The following is a 20374-nucleotide window of genomic DNA, read 5'->3' as shown; positions in this document are numbered from 1 at the left end:
AGTTGTGTCCTTTCACCATAGTTATTCAATTTGTATGCTGAGCAAATAATCCAAGAAGCTGGACTATACGAAGAATGCGGCATCAGGATTGGAGGAAGACTCATTAACAACCTGCGATATGCAGATGACACAAGCGTGCTTGCTGAAAGTGAAGATGACTTGAAGCTCTTACTGATGAAGATTAAAGACTACAATTTGCAGTATGAATTACACTTCAACATAAAGAAAATGAAAATCCTCACAACTGGACCAATAAATAGCATCACAGTAAACAGTGAAAAGATTGAAGATGTCATCGTGGATCCATTTTACTTGGATCCATAATCAACACCAATGGAAGCAGCAGTCAAGAAATCAGACCACATACTGCACTGAGCAAATCTGCAAAAGACCTCTTGAAAGTGTTAAAAAGCAAAGATGTCCCTTTGAGGACCAAGATGCACCTAACCCAGGCCATGGTGTTTTCATTCGCCTCATTTGCATGTGAAAGCTGGACAGTGCATAAGGAAGATGACGAAGAATTGATATCTTTGAATTGTGGTGTTGGTGAAGAATATTGAATACAAACAGTCTCAGCGTTCCTAACATCCAACTTAAGGAGAAGTCATGCTTGCCCTTATATTATGTAAGTTTGTCCTCACTTTGAAACCATTGAACCAACCCCTCCTACCAACATCCAGTCAATCCGGACTCCTAGCAACTCTAGAGGGCAGAGTAGAACTGCCCCATAGGGTTTCTAAGGCTGTAAATCTTCACGGAAGCAGACGGTCTCAGCTGCTTCCATGGAGCAGCTGGTGGGTTCCAACTGCTGACCTTTTGGTTAGCAGCAGAAGGCCTTAGCCACTGCACCATCAGAGCTCCTTGACCAAGCCCTACTTTCAACAAATTCTTTGTCACGCTCACGTTCACTTGCTGCACATACAGCTTTTAAGTCATTGAGAAGGCTTTGAGCCCTTTCTTGCTCTAAAATATGGCTAAGTGAGAACTGTATGCACCTATTCCGATTGGTTTACAAATTCTTAAAGACAGTTAGGAATGGATCTCATTTGTAACCCGGGGACTGCCTGTCTACCATGGACTTGTCTACCATGGACCACCAAAAGAACGAACAAATCTGTCTTGAAAGAAGTACATCCAGAATGCTCCTTAGAAGTGAGGATGGGAGACTTGGTCCCGTGTACTTTTTTTTTTTTTTTTTTCTGCTGCAAAAGACCTCTTTATTTTATTTTTTATTAATTTTTGTAATTTTTGTTGTGATTTGGGTGAAAGTTTACAGAGCAAATTCGTTTTCCATACAGTTCATACACATTTTGTCTCATGACATTGACTGCGATTCCCCACAATGTAACAGCTCTCTTCCCACTTCCTCCCCGTAGTTACCTTTTTCCTGTGTCCTTCCCTCCCATGCACTCCCCACCCCCAACTATCTCCCTGTGCAAACACTGCCCTTCTGTTCTCCCATGATTGATCACTTCAAGGAGTGTATCTCCCTGACGTCAGTGTTCACCCTATATGGTCCCATGTACTTTGGACATGTTATCAGGAGGGACCAGTCCCTGGAGAAGGACATCATGCTTTGTAAAGTAGAGGGTCAGTGAAAAAGAGAAGGACTGTCAATGAGATGGACTGACACCGTGGACCCAAACATAGCAATGGTTGTGAGGATGACCCAGGTCTGGGCAGTGTTTCGTTCTGCTGTACGTAGGGTCACTGTGAGTCAGAACTGACTCCTTGGCACCTAACAACAATGGTCCATAGAGTTTTTGCAAAAAGGAAAAGAGTTAGTACATGTAAACTGTGTAAAATAGTAATAGCACCCTGAATATAGTCATGTGTTCAGAAACATGTTAATTAGTATTCACTCACTGACGTCATAGTGACCCCTCCTTGGATTCCCAAGGCGGTATCTCCACGGAAGTAGATTGCCCATCTTGCTTCCGAGGAGTGGCTGGTGGGTTTGAACTGCCAGCCTTCTGGTTAGGAGTCAAATGCTTTGGGCACTACCCCAAAGCTCCCTTAATTAGTATTAGGACTAATTATTAGTTAAGAAGCCCTGGTGGCACAACGGTTAAGCACTCTTGTGCTAAGTGAAAGGTTAGCAGTTCAAACCCATCCAATCTGTTTCCATGAAGATTACAGCCAAGAATACCTTATGAGGCAATTCTACCCTGTTACACGGGGTCAACAGGAGTCTGAATTGACTCAACAGTACCAACAACAATAGCCAGTTGGCGCAATTCAGATATGTCCTGAGTGGTCCTTCAGCATCCAGGTTGTTGAATACCATAGCTATTTCCCCAGGTTCATGGTCCTCACCCCACCACCCAGGCACTCCCAAGGCTTCACAAACTTTTTCAGCATCCCCCATGCCACTCTTGTACTCCTAAACCCAGCTGGGAGAGGGCAGAAGGGAGCAAGCTTAGGAAGGTGGCCTGGGGTTGCCATGGCAGTTCCTGGGGTGCCTGTTTGGGGAGAGTCATACCCTGCGTATGCCATATTGGCGTTAGAGGCAAGTAAGCAGGGGCAAGGATGGAGGATGAGGGGGTACTGAGAATGTTCTGCTGGAAGGAGGAAGGCCAGGGACCATGGGATGTGCAAGAAGGAATGGATTGGAAGCTGGCTCCCAGGGTTGTGGAGTGAGTCCTGGACTCGAATTCAAATCCTGCCTCTGTTCCATGTTACTTGCATGGGACTCCTTCAGTCAGTTTCATCATCTGTGAAATGGGAGATTGCCCCACGTCTACCTCTACTGCCCATCACCACCGGGCCCTAGGGTGGAGCCCAAGTCCGCCTCTGGCAGCTTGGGAGCTGTCACCATCCTCATCCTTTCTCCCTCCTCAGTGGGCTGTGACCAGGACCCCCTGGACCCTGTCTACCTGCCAGCAGCTTTGGAACTCCTGGATGGCCCTGAGCACTTCCGCGTGCAACAGGTGGGCCGCTACCCGCCAGCCAACTCTTCTCTGGGCTCCCGATCCGAGACCTTTCTGCTCCTGCAGCCCTGGCCCAGGGCCCAGCCGCTCCTCCGGGCCTCCTACCCACCCTTTGCCACTCAGCAGGTAAGGACGGGGCACAGGGACTCCCAGGCTAACGGACTCAGAGCCTGAAGTCTGCTGTGTGTGGCTCAGGGGTCTTCCCCGGTGTCCACCCACTGGGCTCCCTGCTTAGCAGTGGTTGTGATGGGGGACACTGAGGCCTGTAAAGGCTGTCTCCTGAGAGACTGGAAGCCTGGCATCCTTCTCCCGTTCTCCCTCCAGGTGGTCCCTCCCAGGGTCACTGAGCCCCAGCAGCAGCCGGTACCATGGGACGTGCGGGCTGTGTCTATAGAAGCAGCCGTGACTCCTGCGGAGCCCCATGCCCGTGTCCTCTTCCATCTCAAAGGGCAGGATTGGCCACCGGGGCCCGGCGGCCTTCCCTGTGCCCGGCTCCACGCCACGCACCCTGCAGGCACTGTTCAGCGAGCCTGCCGCTTCCAGGTGAGTGGGTGGGCCCACGTCAGCTGGCCTTTACAGTGGTCCCAGGGTGGGGAGCAAGGAGCTCAGCCTTCCCAGGGAGTTTCTGCTCCAAGAGCTTTCCCAGGGGCCTGTGAAAGGTCATTTTAGAGGGTTTAGTCCCACTGTGTGTGAACCTCAGTTTTCTCATCTGTCAAATGGCGTAATAACAATTCCAACCTCATCTGGGGTAGGAGTGACGCAAGAATAGCTCTTAGCATGACGCCTGGCCCAGCATAATCACTCAGCAGACATGTGCATTGCTGTCACTGTTACTTTTATGGTTGCTGGCTGCACTGTTGGGGTCTAGTACAGGAATCCATTGGAGAGAGGTATTCTGTGGGCTATGAGGTTCTGAGGGCATCCCTGGGGGTTGCAGATGGTTAAGTGCTGGACTACTAACCGAAAGCTTAGCAGTATAAGCCCTCGCAGAGGCGCCGCAGAAAACAGGCCTGGAGATCCCCTTCTGAAAGGCCTAGAACACTGTGTGGAGAGTTCTGTCCTACACACACAAGGTCTCCATGAATAGGAGTCGACTTGAGGGCAGTGGGTTTGGGATGCTGACAAGAAGCTGAGTTTGTCAGGGCAGTCCTGGGCATAGTTCAGGTGAGGCTCTTGGAATGAGACCATGTCCCAAGGCAGAAGAATGTCCTGCAGCTGTGTCCCATGTCACGAGCCACGCACTGTCACCTGTGACGCATCTCTGGCCCACGCTAGCCCTGTCTTCATGGGCCCTTCCAGCTCTGGTTCCCTGCCACAGGTGCTGGGTATCCCCTCCTACCCGACCCCGGTCCCCCGTGCCAAGCAGGACTGTCATGTCTCCACAGCCGTCCCTGGGCGCCTGCGTGGTGGAGCTGGAGTTCCCCTCACACTGGTTCTCCCAGGCCTCCGCCACGCGGGCCGAGCTGGCCTACACACTGGAGCCCATAGCCGAGGGCCCTGGCGGCTGCAGCCCCAGCGGCGGGGAGGACCCTGGGAAGCAGGCCCTCCCAGTGGGCAGCGTGGAGCTGCGGTCAGCAGACCCCCCGCAGTACCAGGAGGTGCCCCTGGATGAAGCTGTGACTCTGAGAGTGCCCGACATGCCCGTGCGGCCCGGCCAGATCTTCAGTGCTACCCTCCTTCTTCGGCACAACTTCACAGCCAGCCTCCTGACTCTGCGGTGAGCACCGGACCTGGGGGCAGGGTGTGGGGCTGGGAACCTCTCCAGGAAAACTGGGCTGGTCCCTGCTCCTCTTGGGATCTTTGCTGGAACCCTGAACTCCTGCAAAACACCTGTGCACCAAATCCCTCCACATAAAGAGAGCCATGGCTGCTGTGGCAGCAGACACAACTGGTGAAGGGCACAGCCTTGAACTTGGAGTTAAAAGTAGGGAGGGCCTCCTCTCCCTGGTACCTCTCTGAGATACCTTTGTGTGTGTGTGTGTGTGTGTGTGTGTGAAAATATATATAGTAGAACATACACAGTCATCAGTTTCTCCATGTACCATTCCATCACATTGGTTACATTCTTCATGATTGTGTCACCATTCTGTTTCTATTCATATCTCTCTACCCATTGTCTTAGATTTAAACCAAAGTCAGACTCACTGCCATTGAGTTGATTCTGACTCATAGCTATGTCTTTACGGAAGCAGACTGCCTCTCTTTCTTCTGTAAGGTGGCTGGTGGGTTGGAACCCCTAACCTTTTGTTTAGCAGCCAAATGCCTTAACCACTACACCACCTGAGCTCCTTTGTCTTAGATTCGCTACCCCCTAAACTTGTCATCTCTGCTTTACAGTTACCGTTGACGATTTGATCTCACAGATAATCCTGTACAAGGGCCCAACAGCCAATGGCAGACATGTTTTACTTGTTTAGCTAAACAGGCTTAAGGATGGCTTTAGGGGATAGTTTGGTTTATGGTTTGAAGGTTTTCTCAGAGCAACAGATTCATGGGTTCCTCCAGTCTTAGTCGGTCCAGTAAGTCTGGGTTTTGTAGGAACTTGATCCCTTGATCACAATGTTTAGTAATGGTAGCCAGGTACCACCCAGGTCTTCTGGTCTCCTGGCTAGGAGGAGGTCATGGACGCAGTCAGACCTGCAGTCCAGTTCTTTCTCCGATCCCTGGGTCTTCTTCCCCGGCTGTTCCATGCTAACAGAGAACAATTGTTGTATGTTAGATGGCTGCTCCCAAGCTGTTAAGACCCCTCTCTGAGACACCTTTGTCCAGCAGGGCTAACATTGCCCACTTCACAGGGCAGCTCCAAGGCTCTGAAAAGGGAAGAGAAGGGAAACCTTGGAACCTGGAAAGAGCAGTGCCATGGGGAGGAGGCTTGTGGTGTGATGCCCCAGAGATGGGTACTCGCCCCAGCCACCCTTGCCTGTGGACACACCTTCTCCAGCTCCTTTGCCTGTGGAGATACCTGTTCCTCCCCACAGGAAGGCCCTCCCCTTTGTATCCCTTTCCCCAGAGTAGCCTCCCCACCCAGCCCATTAGCCAGGATTGGCAGAGTGTGACTTGCCTCTCCCATATGTGGTGTCCCCTCCCAGTGTGTCTTGTGGGTGCCCTTTATGCCACCCCATCACTCACTTCCTCCTTCATGCACTTACACATTCATTAACCACATCTTTCCCGGACACTTAAGAGTATCTCCACTCTGAAGGTACCAAGAGGACAGGCTTGGTCCCCATCTGGCACCAAGGAGCTCTAGGGTGGGGAAGGGACCTAGACGGCATGAGCGGGATTGGAAGGCATGTAGGTCTGTGTGCTCTGACAAAGGGCCGTGGAGGCTGGGGGCGCGTATTCCCTCACCACATAAAATCAGGACAAGCTCTCTGAAGGAAATGCCATTGGAGTTGTCAGAGGACTGAAGATGAGCCAGTAAAGAAGAGAAGGGCACGCCCACAGAAGGCTCAGCCTGAGTAAAGGCCTGGAGGCATGGACGGCTGTCCTGTATGGGGAAGAAGGTGGGTGTGGTTGAAACCAAAAGTGCCTGGAGAGGTCATAGTGGAAGATGATGTTGGACCAGACCCTGGTGGGCCTTGAGTGCCAGGCTGAGACTTGACCAGTGGGCAGTGGAGAGTCATAAGTGGTCTTTGACTAGGAGAGGCTATGGCATGACCTGTGTTGAGGTGAGCTCCTTCTGAGAGCAGGCCGAGGAGGGCGAGGAGGAAATTCAGACTAGCGCCTGGGAGGCTAGACATGTGGCTGGAGTCTTTGGTCTCCATCCCTTGTCTTCCCCCTCAGATCCAGTCCATGGCTCGGCACCCACCTTGACACACTGGACTTGTGTCCTGTTCCCCAGGATCAAGGTGAAGAAGGGGCTGCATGTGACGGCCGCCCGCCCAGCCCAGCCCACCCTCTGGACTGCCAAGCTGGATCGATTCAAGAGTTCCAAGCACCATACCAGTCTCATCACCTGCCACCGTGCTGGGTCTCCGGGGCCAGACACCAGGTGGGCAGTCTTCCTTCCTGGGGGTGGGCAGATGGATGGGGCCCAAAGGCAGCTGCCACGATGCCTTCACTTCCCCATGTGAGCAGACGCAGGAACAGACTTTCAAGGCAGCCCCACACGGCAGGTGTATCATTTCATTCATTCATTCAGCCGCTGTACGTGCACCCCCAGCCACGTCTCAGGTACTGTGTGAGTCTGTGAGCCAACCTATCCTGACCACCCAGTCAGAGCCCTCACAGCCACTGGCCTGCCTGCCTCCTTACCACATGGACCTTTTTTTCTGGGCCTTTATAATTCCCCTGAAAAAAGCCCAGCTTGCCCTACAGTTCTCAACAGTCATGAATTCTCCGTCTTCTTTGTTTACAGAGCAAATTCGTTTTCCATACAACAGTTCATACACATTTTGTTTCCTGACATTGACTGTAATTTCCCACACTGTGACAGCTCTCTTCCCACTTCCTCCCCGTAGTTACCTCTTCCCAGTGCGTCCTTCTTTCCTGCCCCCGAGCTATCTCCCTGTGCAAACACTGCCCTCCTGATCTCCCATGGTTGATCGTTCTAAGGAGTAAACTCTTCTTATTCCTGTCCTAAGCCTGGGTCAAGGCCTTGACCTTCGGAGCCCCTGCTGGAATCCTATTCCTGACAGTTTTTGGATGAATAACCTTGGACATTCAGGAAACCTCCTACTCCACACCCTGCCCTGCCCCCACCTGCCCTGCCTCAGTTTCTTCAGTTGTAAAATGGGGGTAATAATACCGCACTCAGGGTTTGTGACAGTAGACGAGATGCTGTATATCAAGCACCTAGATGGTTCCTGGCACATATTTGATCAAAGGGAGCTCTGAGGGCTACTGGACAGAAGGCTGAGTGTTCAGCCCTGGGACTTGGAGTGGAACTCCCTCTTTGAAGGAAGTTGCCATTGTGTGCTTCCTGCCACTCGAATGGCTCTGGAAAGCACCTGTCTGAGTGGAGGGGGCTGAAGAGGGCAAGGGAAGCCAGCAAAGACTGGAAGGTGGCTTAATGGCCACACGGATCTCGGAGAGCTCCAGGAACAGATAAGAGCCTGGGCTCTGGAACTGGGATGTTTGGGTTCAGATCCCAGCCCTGCCGCTTACTTGCTATGGAACCTTGGATGAGTGAGAAAACCCCTGTACCTGTTTCCTCATCTGTAAGGTGGGGATAATCATAGTGCCTAACTCGGGAACACATGAGCGCTCAGGACAGTGCCTGGTAGCTCATAAACACGCATTCCTCTCTCTTCTGTCTGCAGTGCCCTTGAACTGTCTGAGTTCCTGTGGGTGGACTTTGCGGTGGAGAACGGCACCGGCGGGGGTGTGGCAGTCACTCGCCCTGTCACGTGGCAGCTGGAGTACCCCGGCCAGGCCCCCGAAGCAGAGAAGGACAAAATGGTGTGGGAGATCCTGGTGTCAGAGCGGGACATAAGAGCCCTCGTTCCACTGGCCAAGGCAAGTAGCCCCCACCTCTGCCTGGCCGGGTGGGGGCCAAGTCCCAGGGGCCCCACCAGCTGAGGGGCTTGGGACTGAGCTCTTCCTGCACCCCCAGGCAGAGGAGTTGGTGAATACGGCACCACTGACCGGAGTGCCCCAACATGTCCCTGTGCGCCTTGTCACCGTAGACAGTGGGGGGGCCCTGGTGGAGGTGACGGAGCACATTGGCTGTGAGTCGGCCAACACACAGGTCCTGCAGGTGAGTGGCATGTTCTAGCCCCATATGAGTATGCATTTGTGCGTGTGCTGTGATGCACCCCACTTTGTGTCCTTCCCTGCTTGGGTCCCCATGAGAACTGCTTCTCCTTGAGACCAGAAACCTCATAGGGGAACCCCAGTTCACCTTTTGTTCCTGCCAGAGTCAGGTGGTAGCCCAGTAACCCCAAGAGCCCCCAGCTAAGGCACTTTCACGTTCATCATTGCATTGGCAGAGTCCCTGGATGGCACACAGTGTTAAGCACTCAACTACTAGCCAAAAGGTTGGTGGTCTGAACCCACACAGTAGTGCCTCAGAAGGTAGGCCTGGTGAAGTGCATCCAAAGCGTCACAGCCAACCCTTGGAGCAGTTCTGTACACGTAGGGTCATTGAGTCACCTCGCCTTGACGTTCCCCCAACAACAACAAACTGCGTTGGCAGATAAGCTGATGCGGGAGAGTTAAGGGCAGGTACTTTAGGACCAGAAGGTTTTAGTTTGAAACTCAGCTTTGTCATCTACCGGCTCTTGGGCAGGTCTCACCTTTGAGCCTCGGTTTCCTACACTATAATATGGGTATGTTTTATGATTATTGTGAAAATTACAAAGTGCCTAGGACAGTACCTGCCAGAATGTTCTTTAGAAGCGAGAATGGCCAGACTTTGTCTCACCTACTTTGGTCATGTTGTCAGAAGGGACCAGTCCCTGGGGAAGGGTATCATGGATGCTAAAGCAGAGGGTCAGTGAAAAAGGGGAAGACCCTTTAATGAGATGGACTGACACGGTGGCTGCAACGGTGGGCTCCTGCACAGCGGGGCCTGTGAGGCTGGCGCAGGACGGGGCGGTGTTTGGTTCACTCGTACATAGGGTCTCTGGGAGCTGGAACCAACTCGACAGCAGCTAACAACAGTAAGAGGACAGGAGCCAGCAGCAACAGTGCTAGCTACTGCTGTCGGCATAATAATGTAGAAATAATAATAGTAATTCTCTAATTCTAACTGCCAATGGGTCAATCCGACTCATAGCGACCCCTCCTTGGGTTTCCGAGGCAGTATCTCTACAGAAGCAGATTGCCCAACCTTCCTTCCGAGGAGTGGCTAGCAAGCATAGCAAGGATTTGGTTTGAACCGCCAGCCTTCTGGTTAGCAGTCAGATGCCTTAGGCACTATGCTACCGGAGCTCCTAATAATAGTAATATAAAATGGTTAAATTATTATCACTGCGGTTGCGAGCCTCACAATGACCCATGAGGTACAAAAGGGCAGGACAGCTCTCTACATTTTGAAGTTCTAAATGGAACGTAGGGAGCCTGTTTCACACGAATCCTGGCCACCCTACTGGAGAAGGTGTTTTTCCCCCCCTGTGGTGGCACTTTGCCTACAGGCATGGGGCTCCTACCTGTTCCCACCTGAGGGCCCTTGCTTGCCTGCATCTCCATAGCTGGTTGTCCCCTGGCTCTAACCCCAATGGCAGAGGCCAGCCTAACAAGGAGCCCGATTCATACCCCTCCTCTGCCAGGAGGAAGACGATTGCATGTTTCCCCATGTGAGCCCCAGGGAAACACACAGAAGGGCCTGGTTCCTCCAGGGGCTGTGGGTCTTGGACACAAAGTGAAATCTTTAAAGATAGTGGTTTAACCCACAAACCACCACCATGACACACGGAGCTGGCTTCCAGCTATACCCTGTCTTAGCATCAGGGCCGCCCTCTCTGGCCTACACCTGTCAGCTTGCTCAGTCCATCCCCCCATCCTCCGCCTTCCCACAGGTGTCTGAGACCTGTGACACCGTGTTTGTGGCCGGCAAGGAGAGCCGCGGTGCTCGGGGAGTTCGGGTGGACTTCTGGTGGCGCCGGCTGCGTGCCTCACTGAGGCTGACGGTGTGGGCCCCACTGCTGCCCCTGCGCATCGAGCTGACTGACACCACCCTGGAGCAGGTCCGAGGCTGGAGAGTCCCCGGCCCAAGTGACGGGTAAGTGAGGCCTGGGAAGGTGGCAGGCCGAGGGCACACAGCCAGGGGCCCCAGCTTGGGTCTTCCTGCCCTTCCCTGCCCCTCACCACCCAGCTTTGACCACATTGTTTGAAACTGCCAGCCTTCAAACTCCCTGGCCCCCTTCCCTGCCTCTTCTCTGTCTACGGTAGTTCTGTTGGTGTTCTGCGTACCCTTCCCTTCCCCCTGAGACTGTGAACTCCACGAAGGCAGGGCTTTTGGTGGTTTTTATTTTCTATTCCGTTCACTGACTTGCACTCGACTACTGACCTAAAGTTGCCAGTTCCAACCCATGCAGCCGTGCAGCAGAAGAACGGCCTGGCAATTTTATTACAAAGATTACAACCAAGAAAACCCCAGGGAGCAGTTCTACTCTGTACTACGTGGGTCGCCACAAATCCAAACTGACTGGACAGTTTTGGTTTTGGTCATTTTATTCACTGCTGTATCCTCAAAGCCTAAGGTGGTACCCCACTCAGTACATGTTGGATAAACCCTGAAGGCTCTTCCACCAGAATCCCAGGCTCAGAAGGCCCCAGGTCTTTGGAAAGGAAGCCCGTGGCTTCCTTCTCAATGACAATGATTCAGTTAGGAGTCAGCGGCTTGATAGCAAAGCCCAAGAACCAATTAGAGGCGGGGCTGAAGATTCAGAGCCTCCAGGTGGAAGGTGCCATGACTCCACAGGTGCACCTGTTGCTGGAATTTGATGAACTAGAAGCTCTGGTAGCATAGTGCCTAAGGCACTTGACTGCTAACCAGAAGCCTGGCGGTTCAAACCCACCAGCCACTCCTCTGAAAGAAGGTTGGGCAATCTACTTCCGTAGTGATACTGCCTGGGAAACCCAAGGAGGGGTCACTATTAGTCGGGCGGACTTCAAGGCACATAACAAGAGCCCAGAGCCTTTTGATGGGCAGGGGCACGCACCGTGAGGAGCCTGGCATCTCCAGAGGGCGGAGTCCTCGGCCGGTCATGGAGAGGGGGCGGGGCCCGGGCTTACCCCGCCCCCGCTGCCCCTCCCGCAGGGCGGCGGAGCCGGAGGCTGCGGCAGGAGGGGAGGAGGCGGAGCGGCGCGCCCGCGGCTGCCGCCTGCAGTACCAGCGCGCCGGCGTGCGCTTCCTCGCCCCTTTCGCGGCCCATCCACTGGACGGCGGCCGCCGCCTCACCCACCTGCTCGGCCCCGACTGGCTGTTGGACGTGTCCCACCTTGTGGCGCCGCACGCCCGCGTGCAGGACCCACGCATAGCCTCTCTGGAGGGCGGTCGTGTCCTGGTGGGCAGGGAGCCCGGCGTCACCTCCATCGAGGTGAGTGGAGCCGTGGCGCTGGAGGGGAGCTCCACTGAGAAGGATGTAGGTGGCTCCCAGAATGCGTGGGAAGTGGGAAGCCTGTAGGGGGTCCCAGAGTGTACCTGGAGAGGTGTGTAGTCTAGGTCTGCATAGAAAGAATTGAGGGGGTTGACTGAGGAGAGGGTGGTCTACGTGATGGGGAACTAGGTATGACCGCAGGGTGAAGGCACGTGGGGTCCGAATCTTGAGAAACGAGGGACCTGTCCCCTAGGTGTGGGACTGCCATCCACGTATGCAGAGCTCACATAGTTGGTGTGTGAAGTGTGGGGGTCTCATGCAGGGATCAGGGTCTGAGGTCTCACAGAGGAGAAGGGCTGTCAGCACACAAGTCCCTGCACCTCTCTTCCACCCTCAGGTGAGTTCCCCGCTGTCTGACTCCATCCTGGGGGAGCAGGCCCTGGCTGTGACGGATGACAAGGTCTCGGTGCTGGAGCTGCGGGTGCAGCCGGTGATGGGCATATCGCTGGCCCTGAGCCGGGGCACTAACCACCCTGGGGAGGTCACAGCCACGTGCTGGGCACAGTCAGCCCTCCCCGCCCCAAAGCAGGTGACAATTGGGGGTCGGGGGGAGGGGGGAGGTGAACATCTCCAGATGGGGGCTGATGGCGGAGGTGGATGGGAGGAAGGGAGCCGTGGTACCTCCACCCCTCACCCTAGTGTTTTCAGAATGAGGACTTACTTTCCTGTGAGATAGTGAGCTCTCCATGGCTGGAGGTGATCAAGCAATGGATGGCTAGAGCATGGCAGTGGGAGGTTGATTAGATGGCTCTAACTGAGGACCCTCTCAATGACCCAGACCCTGGGGCTGAGGGGCAGATGGGTGATTGACACCGGTCCCCTCTCTCCCTGTGTTGTGTCCATCTGCCTGTCTTGTTTTTCTCTCTGGTCTCTCTTCCATGTGACCTGTCTCTGTGGGAGTGGTCTCTGTGTGCATGCGTGCGTGCCCTTGCGTGTCTCTGCCTGTGTCCGTGTGCCCCACAGGAGGTGGCCCTCTCCCTGTGGCTGTCCTTCTCGGACCACACCCTGGCCCCCGCTGAGCTCTACGACCGCCGTGACCTGGGACTGTCCATCTCTGCAGAGGAGCCCGGCGCCATCCTGCCAGCTGAGGAGCGGGGTGCCCAGCTCGGGGTGGTGGTGAGTGGGGCAGGCACTGAGGGGCTGCCCTTGCATGTGGCCCTGCACCCGGCCGAGCCTTGCCGCCGGGGACGCCACCGAGTGCCCCTGGCCTCTGGCACTGCCTGGCTGGGACTGCCTCCTGCCCCCACCCCGGCCCCCGCCCTCCCATCCAGCCCTGCCTGGAGCCCACCGGCCACGGAGGCCAGCCTGGGTGGTGAACAGCAGGTGGTGGGCAGTGTGGGAGGCAGCAGGAGTGTGAGGGGTAAGTTTGAGCAGGCAGAGGAAGAGGCCAGGGAGAAGGATGCTGAGGCTGGGGAGAAAGAGGAGGAGGAGGAGATGGTGCCTGCCCCTCAACGGGTCACTGACCTAGAGCTGAGCATGTACGCCCTGCTGGGTGTCTTCTGTCTGGCCATCTTCATCTTCCTGGTCAACGGGGTGGTCTTCGTGCTGCGCTACCAACGTAAGGAGGCTCCCGACAGCGCCAACGACCCCGCCTCCCCCCAGCCCCACAACTGGGTCTGGCTGGGCACAGACCAGGAGGAACTGAGCCGCCAGCTGGACCGGCGGCCCCCTGGCCCAGCCAAGGGGGAGGGGGGCTGCCCCTGTGAGAGCGGGGGAGGAGGGGAGGCCCCAGCCCTGGCCCCCGGCCCTGCTGAGGGCACCCCCAGCTCCTGCAGCACCCTGGCCCGCAAGGAACCTGGGGGGCGGCGGAAGCGTGTGGAGTTTGTGACATTCTCACCAGCGCCCCCAGCCCAGCTGCCCGAGGAGCCCGTAGGGGCCCCTGCTGTGCAGTCCATCCTAGTGGCGGGAGAGGAGGACATTCGCTGGGTGTGTGAGGACATGGGGCTGAAGGACCCCGAGGAGCTTCGAAACTACATGGAAAGGATTCGCGGCAGCTCCTGACCCCTCCGCTAGCCTGTCGGGTCCGCCATCATCCAGCCACCAGCCGGGGTCCTACCGAGCTCCCTGCCTGCCACTCCTGCTCGGTGCTTGTTGATCCAAGTCCCCCGCCTGGTCCCCTCACAAGGACTCCCACCCAGGCCCCCTGTGCCCTCTGCCCCTTGTCCTAGACGATGGTCGTGAGGAAGGGCTCATGCCCCTTATTTATGGGAACCGTTTCACCCTTTGTTGGGTACAGAATAAAACGAGAAGGAAGTCAGCTGGGACTGCTGCTGTTCCCTGTGTCCCGTGGAGGGAGATGAGGGTGGGGATGTCTGGTGGAGGGAGACGCGTGGGGCAGGGCCTGTTCAGCCCCTGTCCCTGCTGGCATAGCTTCTGGGGGCTGAGGCCTGAGCTGCCCGCTCATAGCGGCCAGCAATCCAGAGGAAGAGGAAGAACGTGGCAGCCTGGATGCCGGCCAGCAGGAAGAAGTAGAAGTCCATGTGGCATTTGTTGATGTTCCCTGGGGAAAAGAGGGGTTGGTACTGGGTTTAAGGCAGGGCTCATTGGCCTTGCGCCTGCCCTCATCCTGGCCCCGTGGGAAGTGAGTGGGGTTTGAAGACACGGGGCAGGGACCCCTCTGGTGTCTGGCTGTCCCGAGTGTCTCTTATGTTACCTACAGCTCCCCTTTACCTAGTTCATTTGAAATTTTCTTTAAACACAAATACAGTCATGTGCCCTTCACACTCATATGTTCTGTGAAGTAGGATGTTATGTGATTTGGCTGTTGTGCAAACACTGTATCCTAGTCTGGTCCTGCTGCTTCTGTAAGCCTCAAACAAGCTTTGTGCCTTAGCAGTGATCCTTGGCATGCTGAGAGGGGTTCATTTTGTGTTTGGTCCTCAGTCCACATTGTTAGCAATTTCTCCACATCTGACACAGGTCCTTGGCATTTTCATTAGCCTTGCAGCGCTCAGTGGAGCCGATCCTTTAACAGCTTGGATGGTTTTTTCCTCGTTTCTGATGATTGTCCTGATTGTCAAGTGTGACATGCCTAAGTCGCAAGCAGTAGCGTTCCCTGATGTTCCACCTTCGTGTTGTTTCATCACCTTCTGTTTCACTTACAAACCGACCCTTCCCTTTGCTGCTGTTGTCACTAGCACTGGCCTCGCTGTATCTGGGAGCCATCACACATTTCACAGTAATATCTTTTAAAGAAAAGTCAAACATAATGCTGTAGTACTCTAGACGTGCAGTCCACGAGGTTGGATGCTGCTGCCTTTGAGTCAAAGCACACACTGTTACATGGTCAACTTTTTAGAAAAGATAGTATGGTACATGATAAGCCAGTAACAGTGCATGCAGACATGTAACAGTACATGCAGACATGTACTTTGGTTATATACGCACTGTACAGTATAGATGTTCATACTTCTGTAGGTACTTAGATGCTTGGCAGCACAATGGCTTTGTATGCAAGAGACATGAGATACGCGCATTGCATGTGGGAAGCTAGTGCATTCCCTACATCCTGTGATCCCATCAGGATTTGTAGACTCTTATATTGAGCTTCTTATCATGACTTAGATGAAAATTTACAGAGCAGATTAGTTTTCCATTCAACAGTTGATACACATTTTGTTTCATGACATTGATTGCAGTCCCCATGATGTGACAGCACTTTTCCCACTTCCTCCCTGAGTTCTTTGTTTCCATTTGTCCTCTCCTATTCCTTCCTGACTTCTGAATGAACTTTGGCTATAGAAATGCTGCCCTTTAGATCTCGTGTGGTTGGTTTTAAGCATAGTTGACTGTTGAAGGAGTTCATACTTCCTTGTCCCAGGTGTTATTGTTCACTTTATAAAGTGTCTGTCATTTGGCTCAAAGTTGAGCCCCAGGGGTGAGTTCAGTTCCAGGCTTGACAGATGACTAAGGGCCGCAGTCTCAGGAGTTCCACCAGTCTTTGTCTGACCAGTAAGCCTGCTATTTTTTTTTTTTTTTAATGATTCTGAGTTTTGCTCCACATTTTTCTCCCATTCTATCCAGGACCTGCTATTGTGATCCCTTGCAGAGTGGTGAGCAGTGGAAGCTGGGCACCATCTAGTTCTTCTGGTCTCAGGGTCTTGGATGATGGGGTTTGAATGATCCATTAATTCTTTGGACTAATTATTTCTATACATCTTTAATTTTCTTCACTCTTCTTTGCTCCCAACAGGGAGAGACCAATAGTTGCAGCTTAGATAGTTGTTCACATGCTTTGAAGACCCCAGTTGCTGCCCACCAAAGTAGGATGTAGAACATTGTCTTCGCAGACTGTGTTGTGCCAATTGATGTCTGAACTCTTATAACCTTAGGGGACCATGGACATGTATGTGGTTGGATATTGAATGGATGTAGGTGGTGCATGACTGTACTGCAGGGAAAGTGACCCTTCAGCCAGAATGGCAGAATTTCACAAGCAGGAACAAGCCTTAGAAGCCTATTGTTTTGACACTCCCTTTTTGGCAGTTGGGGAAACATGTCGCCAGAGGGGAAGCCATGCTGTGGGTGAGTGGCCAACTGTGGGCTTGAACTCTGTTCTCTGAGTCTACCCCCTGCTCATTCTGCCTGGGGTCAAAGCACTTTGCAGGGGCCACCTCCTCTTCAAGCCTTCCTCCACCCATTGTCCCAGTCCCACACTCACCGGAGTCCTCTGGGCAGTGCAGCCAACCCCCTGGCAGGGATAGTAGGGCTACAAGACCAGAGCCCAGCAGGGAGCCCACCCCAGACAGGCAGAAGAAGATCCCCATGACGGCACCCTTCATGGATCTCGGGGCCTCTGAGTAGGCGAACTCTAGGCCTGTGGAGAGGGAGGAGAGCCAACAGGCTGGTGGAGAAGCAGAAAGGCCCACCCCGCCACCCACGCCTCCATCCTAGCCATCCCATCCCATGACTGTGACAACAGCATGCACCAGTGACACCCTCACCTCTGGCCTGGGCTTCCCCATCCTGGCTGAACACCTCCACCTGGACTCTGGGCATGCTGCCCAAGAGCCTGCCTCCATCTCCTCTCCCTCCTCCAGGGTTCCCATTTCAGTGACCACCTCCTTTCAGGCCCTATCTTCACCCTCTCTCTCCCCTTCACCCTCTCTGCTCATGTTCAGTGTCATCCCCAAATCATTCTGATTCAGCCGCAGAAACCTCTTCCAAATACACACTCTCCTCTCTGTCCCCACTGCCCTGGCCAAACCCCAGCCCTGGGCCTTTCCTGCCAGACCCCTGCAAATCCTCTTCAACTCTCCTGTCTCCTGCCCTCCCCATCTCTGATGGGGCCCTTTTCTCTGCCAAAAAACCCTTGAGGGGTCCTACTGCTCTCAGGAGAAATCCCGACATCCAGGCTTGCTCCCCCCCAGTCCTGCATGACCTCCAGGCCCCTGTACCCCCCCCAGCCTTCTCCCCTACACTTCTCACCAGGCTTCCCTTCAGCCTTTGTATGCATAGGCACGCCTCTGGGTCTTTGCTGATGCTGTTGCCTCTGCCTGTAAGGCCCTTCCCCACCCGTGGAGTTCTGTCTCCTCCAAAGCCCAACTCCTACAGTTCTCTGGTCACTTCTACAGCACTCCACTAGGTTCCTGTTGGCATGACCGTTTCCCCCACCACGCTGAGTGCTCTGGGTCCATTTCATCTTTATGTCCCAGCAGAGTCTAGCCCTGTATGGCAGCTGAATGAGCGCCAGGTCCTTGCTGAATGCACAGCCTGTCCCAGCCTTGTAGCTCTAGCTCACAGCACAGCAGGGAGACAAGACATGGTTACAACACCGGGGCCTATGTGCAGAACTAGAGATGAACCGCGGGAGGTGAGGGAGCACCCTCCCCACAGGGCCGTGGAGAGGGCCTCATGCCGAAGACGGCGTTGAAGGGGAAATAGTTCACCTTCAATCTAAGGCAGAGAGAACAGCGGCTGTGAAGACGCACGGGGCAGGGAACATGGCACTGGAGGTCTATGGAAAGTTGGTGTGAAAGTGTCTTACTCTCCTCCAAACCTCCAGTGCCTATTGCAGTGCCTGGCACAAATTGGCTACTCCTGGATACCCGTGGATGAAAGCCGACCAGCTCGGAACACAGTGCCTTCCTCCCTGCAAACAAGCCTTGGAGGCTGTGCCCCTGAGCTCTCTGACTTCCAGTCACCACCAGGCAGAGCCCATCACTGGTGTGAGAGCAGGAAGGGGCTCCAGGGTACCTGAGATGCTGGCAAAAATCTCACTGATTCCGATGAGCAGGTACTGAGGGATCTGCCACCCGATGGACAGCGGTGCCGCGTAGTACATAACTTGCCCGATCTGCTGGGACACCGTCTCATTGCGGCGGATATACTTTAAACGCTCCAGCTCCAAGTAACCTGGGGGGTGGGGAGGGAGGTGCTAGAGCCCAGGCCACTCCAGCTGCTCAGCCCGCACCGGAGCGGGGCACATGGTGGCTGTTCGCTAAGGAGCCAGTGATCAATCAACTGGGCAGCAGGGAAGGAAGAGGATACTGGCCTGAGGAGGGGTCAAGATTTGAGTTCTGATTCTTCTCTTTTTGCCTTGGCTGCCAGGAGGCTCAGAACTAGGCTTTATGTGTCATAATAGTAACACTTCTCATTAATCAAGAGCCTATTATGTACTAGCCATCTAATACGCATTCTCCCAGATGAAGAAATAGAAACAGGTTGAGGAGCCAGCCAAGAGTCACCTGCAGGTAAGTGGTCAAGGCTGGGTTTGAGCCCCAGTGTGTCTGGTTAGCTCTCAGTGATGGAAAGGATTGCAGTTGTGTTTCTCACCAGGCTTTCAAGGGTGACTAGCTTGTCTTCATCCCCCTTGTTGCTTGGGAGGCAGATGTGCTCTAGTTGAATGAAGCTGGACATGGTATTAAGGAGCCCAGTGGTTAAGGAGCACAGTGGTTAAGTACTTGGCTGCCAACCAAAATGTTTGCAGTTTGAAACCACCAGCCGCCATGCAAAAGGATGCATCAGTCTGCTTCTGTAAAGATGGAAGCCTTGGAAACCATGTGGGGCAGTTCTCTTCTGCTGTACAGGGTGGCTGTGAGTCAGTTCTTTGGACCTAGAGCTAATGGACTTGGGTTCTAATCCTGGCTCTGCCACTAGCGAGCTGTGTGACCTTGAGCAAATCACTTAACCTCTCTGAGACCCAGGTCCCTTATCCAAAGAGCAGGACTAAATGTCCTAGAATTATTGTGAGAATGAAATAGAACAACAGGCATTAGAGCATTTCATAGCTGATAAAGAATCTAGATTGGTTTTTATCCTTTTAATGTAATACTGATAACAAAAAAACAAAACACACTGCCATTAAATGTGACTTAATGATTTGTCTGACTCACAGTGACCCTACAAAACAGAGCAGAACTGCCCCCATAGGTTTTTCAAGGCTGTAAATCTTTACAGAAGCAAGCTGTCTCATCTTTCTTTTGCTGAGTGACTGGTGGGTTCAAACCTCTGACCTTTTGGTTAGCAGCCCAATGCTTTAACCGCTATGCCTCCTTGCAATACTGATGGGAGCTTTAATTTTTCCAGTTCCTACTTGTGATTCAGGCACTTTGCTAGGTTCTTTATAGACTGCATTTTCTTTTATCTTCAACACACTGCTAGACCCTGTTCTAGGAGGGCAGAGCCTGGGCCCAGCACAGCTCCTGAAAGAATTACTGTCCCTATCTTCAAGATGAGGCTCAGGGACCCAGAGTAACTTCAGAAGCACACCGTCATTAAGTGTAAAGGACTCAGGATTGTACAACTACATAAAAGCCTGCTTTAGCGGAGCCCTGTTTCAGTTGCTGTCAAGTCAGTCCTGACCTGTGACGACCTCATGTACGAGCAGAACTGCTCCATAGACCCTTCAGAAGCACAGCACCAGGCCTGACTACCAAGGTGCCTGTGGTGGGTTTAACCACCAACCCTTCAGTTAGTGGTATAGCGCTTACCATTTGAGCCCCCCAGGGACCCTGAGCCCTTTACCATAAGTGGCTTGAAATCCTTTTGAAATGGGAGAAGAAAGACAATGAATAATACTTTAAAAAAGTAAAAGAAGTGCTCCATTTGCCACCAAGTGGCTGTGGCTTTGTGTCTTTGGAAAACTCATTCATTCAACACAGTTTTGAGCACCTGCAGGCATTATTCTAGGCTCTGGGGATACAACACTGAGTAAAAATGATCCAAAACCCTGCCTTCAGAGAGCTTACATCCCAGGGGGAAAGTCCTTTGGACCCTCTTGGCTTGAGTTTCTTCATTTCTTAAAACCTGGGGAGGCTGGTTTCTCTGAGGAGGGTCTCTGAGCTCTAGCTCTCTGGGAAGGTGGAGAATATGTTTGGCACAGGCCCACAGCTTCAACTGCAGCTCATGGTGGAGCTGGCCACCCCCCCACCCCCCCACAGACAGACTGAAGCCACC

At 53.6% G+C, this 20374-nt stretch overlaps 2 protein-coding genes across 2 annotated transcripts in view; one reads left to right on the top strand and one right to left on the bottom strand.

Annotated features, from left to right (window-relative positions):
* The window catches only part of TMEM132A (transmembrane protein 132A), a 17202-nt gene extending 3224 nt beyond the window's left edge, over nucleotides 1-13978 (top strand). The window contains exons 2-11 of the mRNA XM_007944909.1: nucleotides 2842-3056; nucleotides 3255-3473; nucleotides 4316-4647; nucleotides 6775-6924; nucleotides 8195-8394; nucleotides 8492-8631; nucleotides 10394-10596; nucleotides 11638-11917; nucleotides 12315-12506; nucleotides 12941-13978. Of these exons, the coding sequence (XP_007943100.1) occupies nucleotides 2842-3056; nucleotides 3255-3473; nucleotides 4316-4647; nucleotides 6775-6924; nucleotides 8195-8394; nucleotides 8492-8631; nucleotides 10394-10596; nucleotides 11638-11917; nucleotides 12315-12506; nucleotides 12941-13978 (2969 nt within the window). The remainder of the gene's footprint in view (nucleotides 1-2841; nucleotides 3057-3254; nucleotides 3474-4315; nucleotides 4648-6774; nucleotides 6925-8194; nucleotides 8395-8491; nucleotides 8632-10393; nucleotides 10597-11637; nucleotides 11918-12314; nucleotides 12507-12940) is intronic.
* A 344-nt stretch (nucleotides 13979-14322) lies between these two features.
* SLC15A3 (solute carrier family 15 member 3) overlaps nucleotides 14323-20374 on the bottom strand; it is a 45913-nt gene continuing 39861 nt past the window's right edge. Inside the window, exons 8-10 of the mRNA XM_007945021.2 lie at nucleotides 18173-18331; nucleotides 16638-16793; nucleotides 14323-14477 (exon numbers count right to left, since the gene is read on the bottom strand). Of these exons, the coding sequence (XP_007943212.2) occupies nucleotides 14323-14477; nucleotides 16638-16793; nucleotides 18173-18331 (470 nt within the window). The remainder of the gene's footprint in view (nucleotides 14478-16637; nucleotides 16794-18172; nucleotides 18332-20374) is intronic.

This window comes from Orycteropus afer, unplaced genomic scaffold (assembly GCF_000298275.1).
Source record: "Orycteropus afer afer isolate SDZICR_OR568_19922 unplaced genomic scaffold, OryAfe1.0 scaffold00130, whole genome shotgun sequence".
Classification (NCBI taxonomy): Eukaryota; Metazoa; Chordata; class Mammalia; order Tubulidentata; family Orycteropodidae; genus Orycteropus; species Orycteropus afer.
Note: the sequence above shows the minus strand (reverse complement) of the source record. Positions and strands in the feature narration are given on the sequence as shown.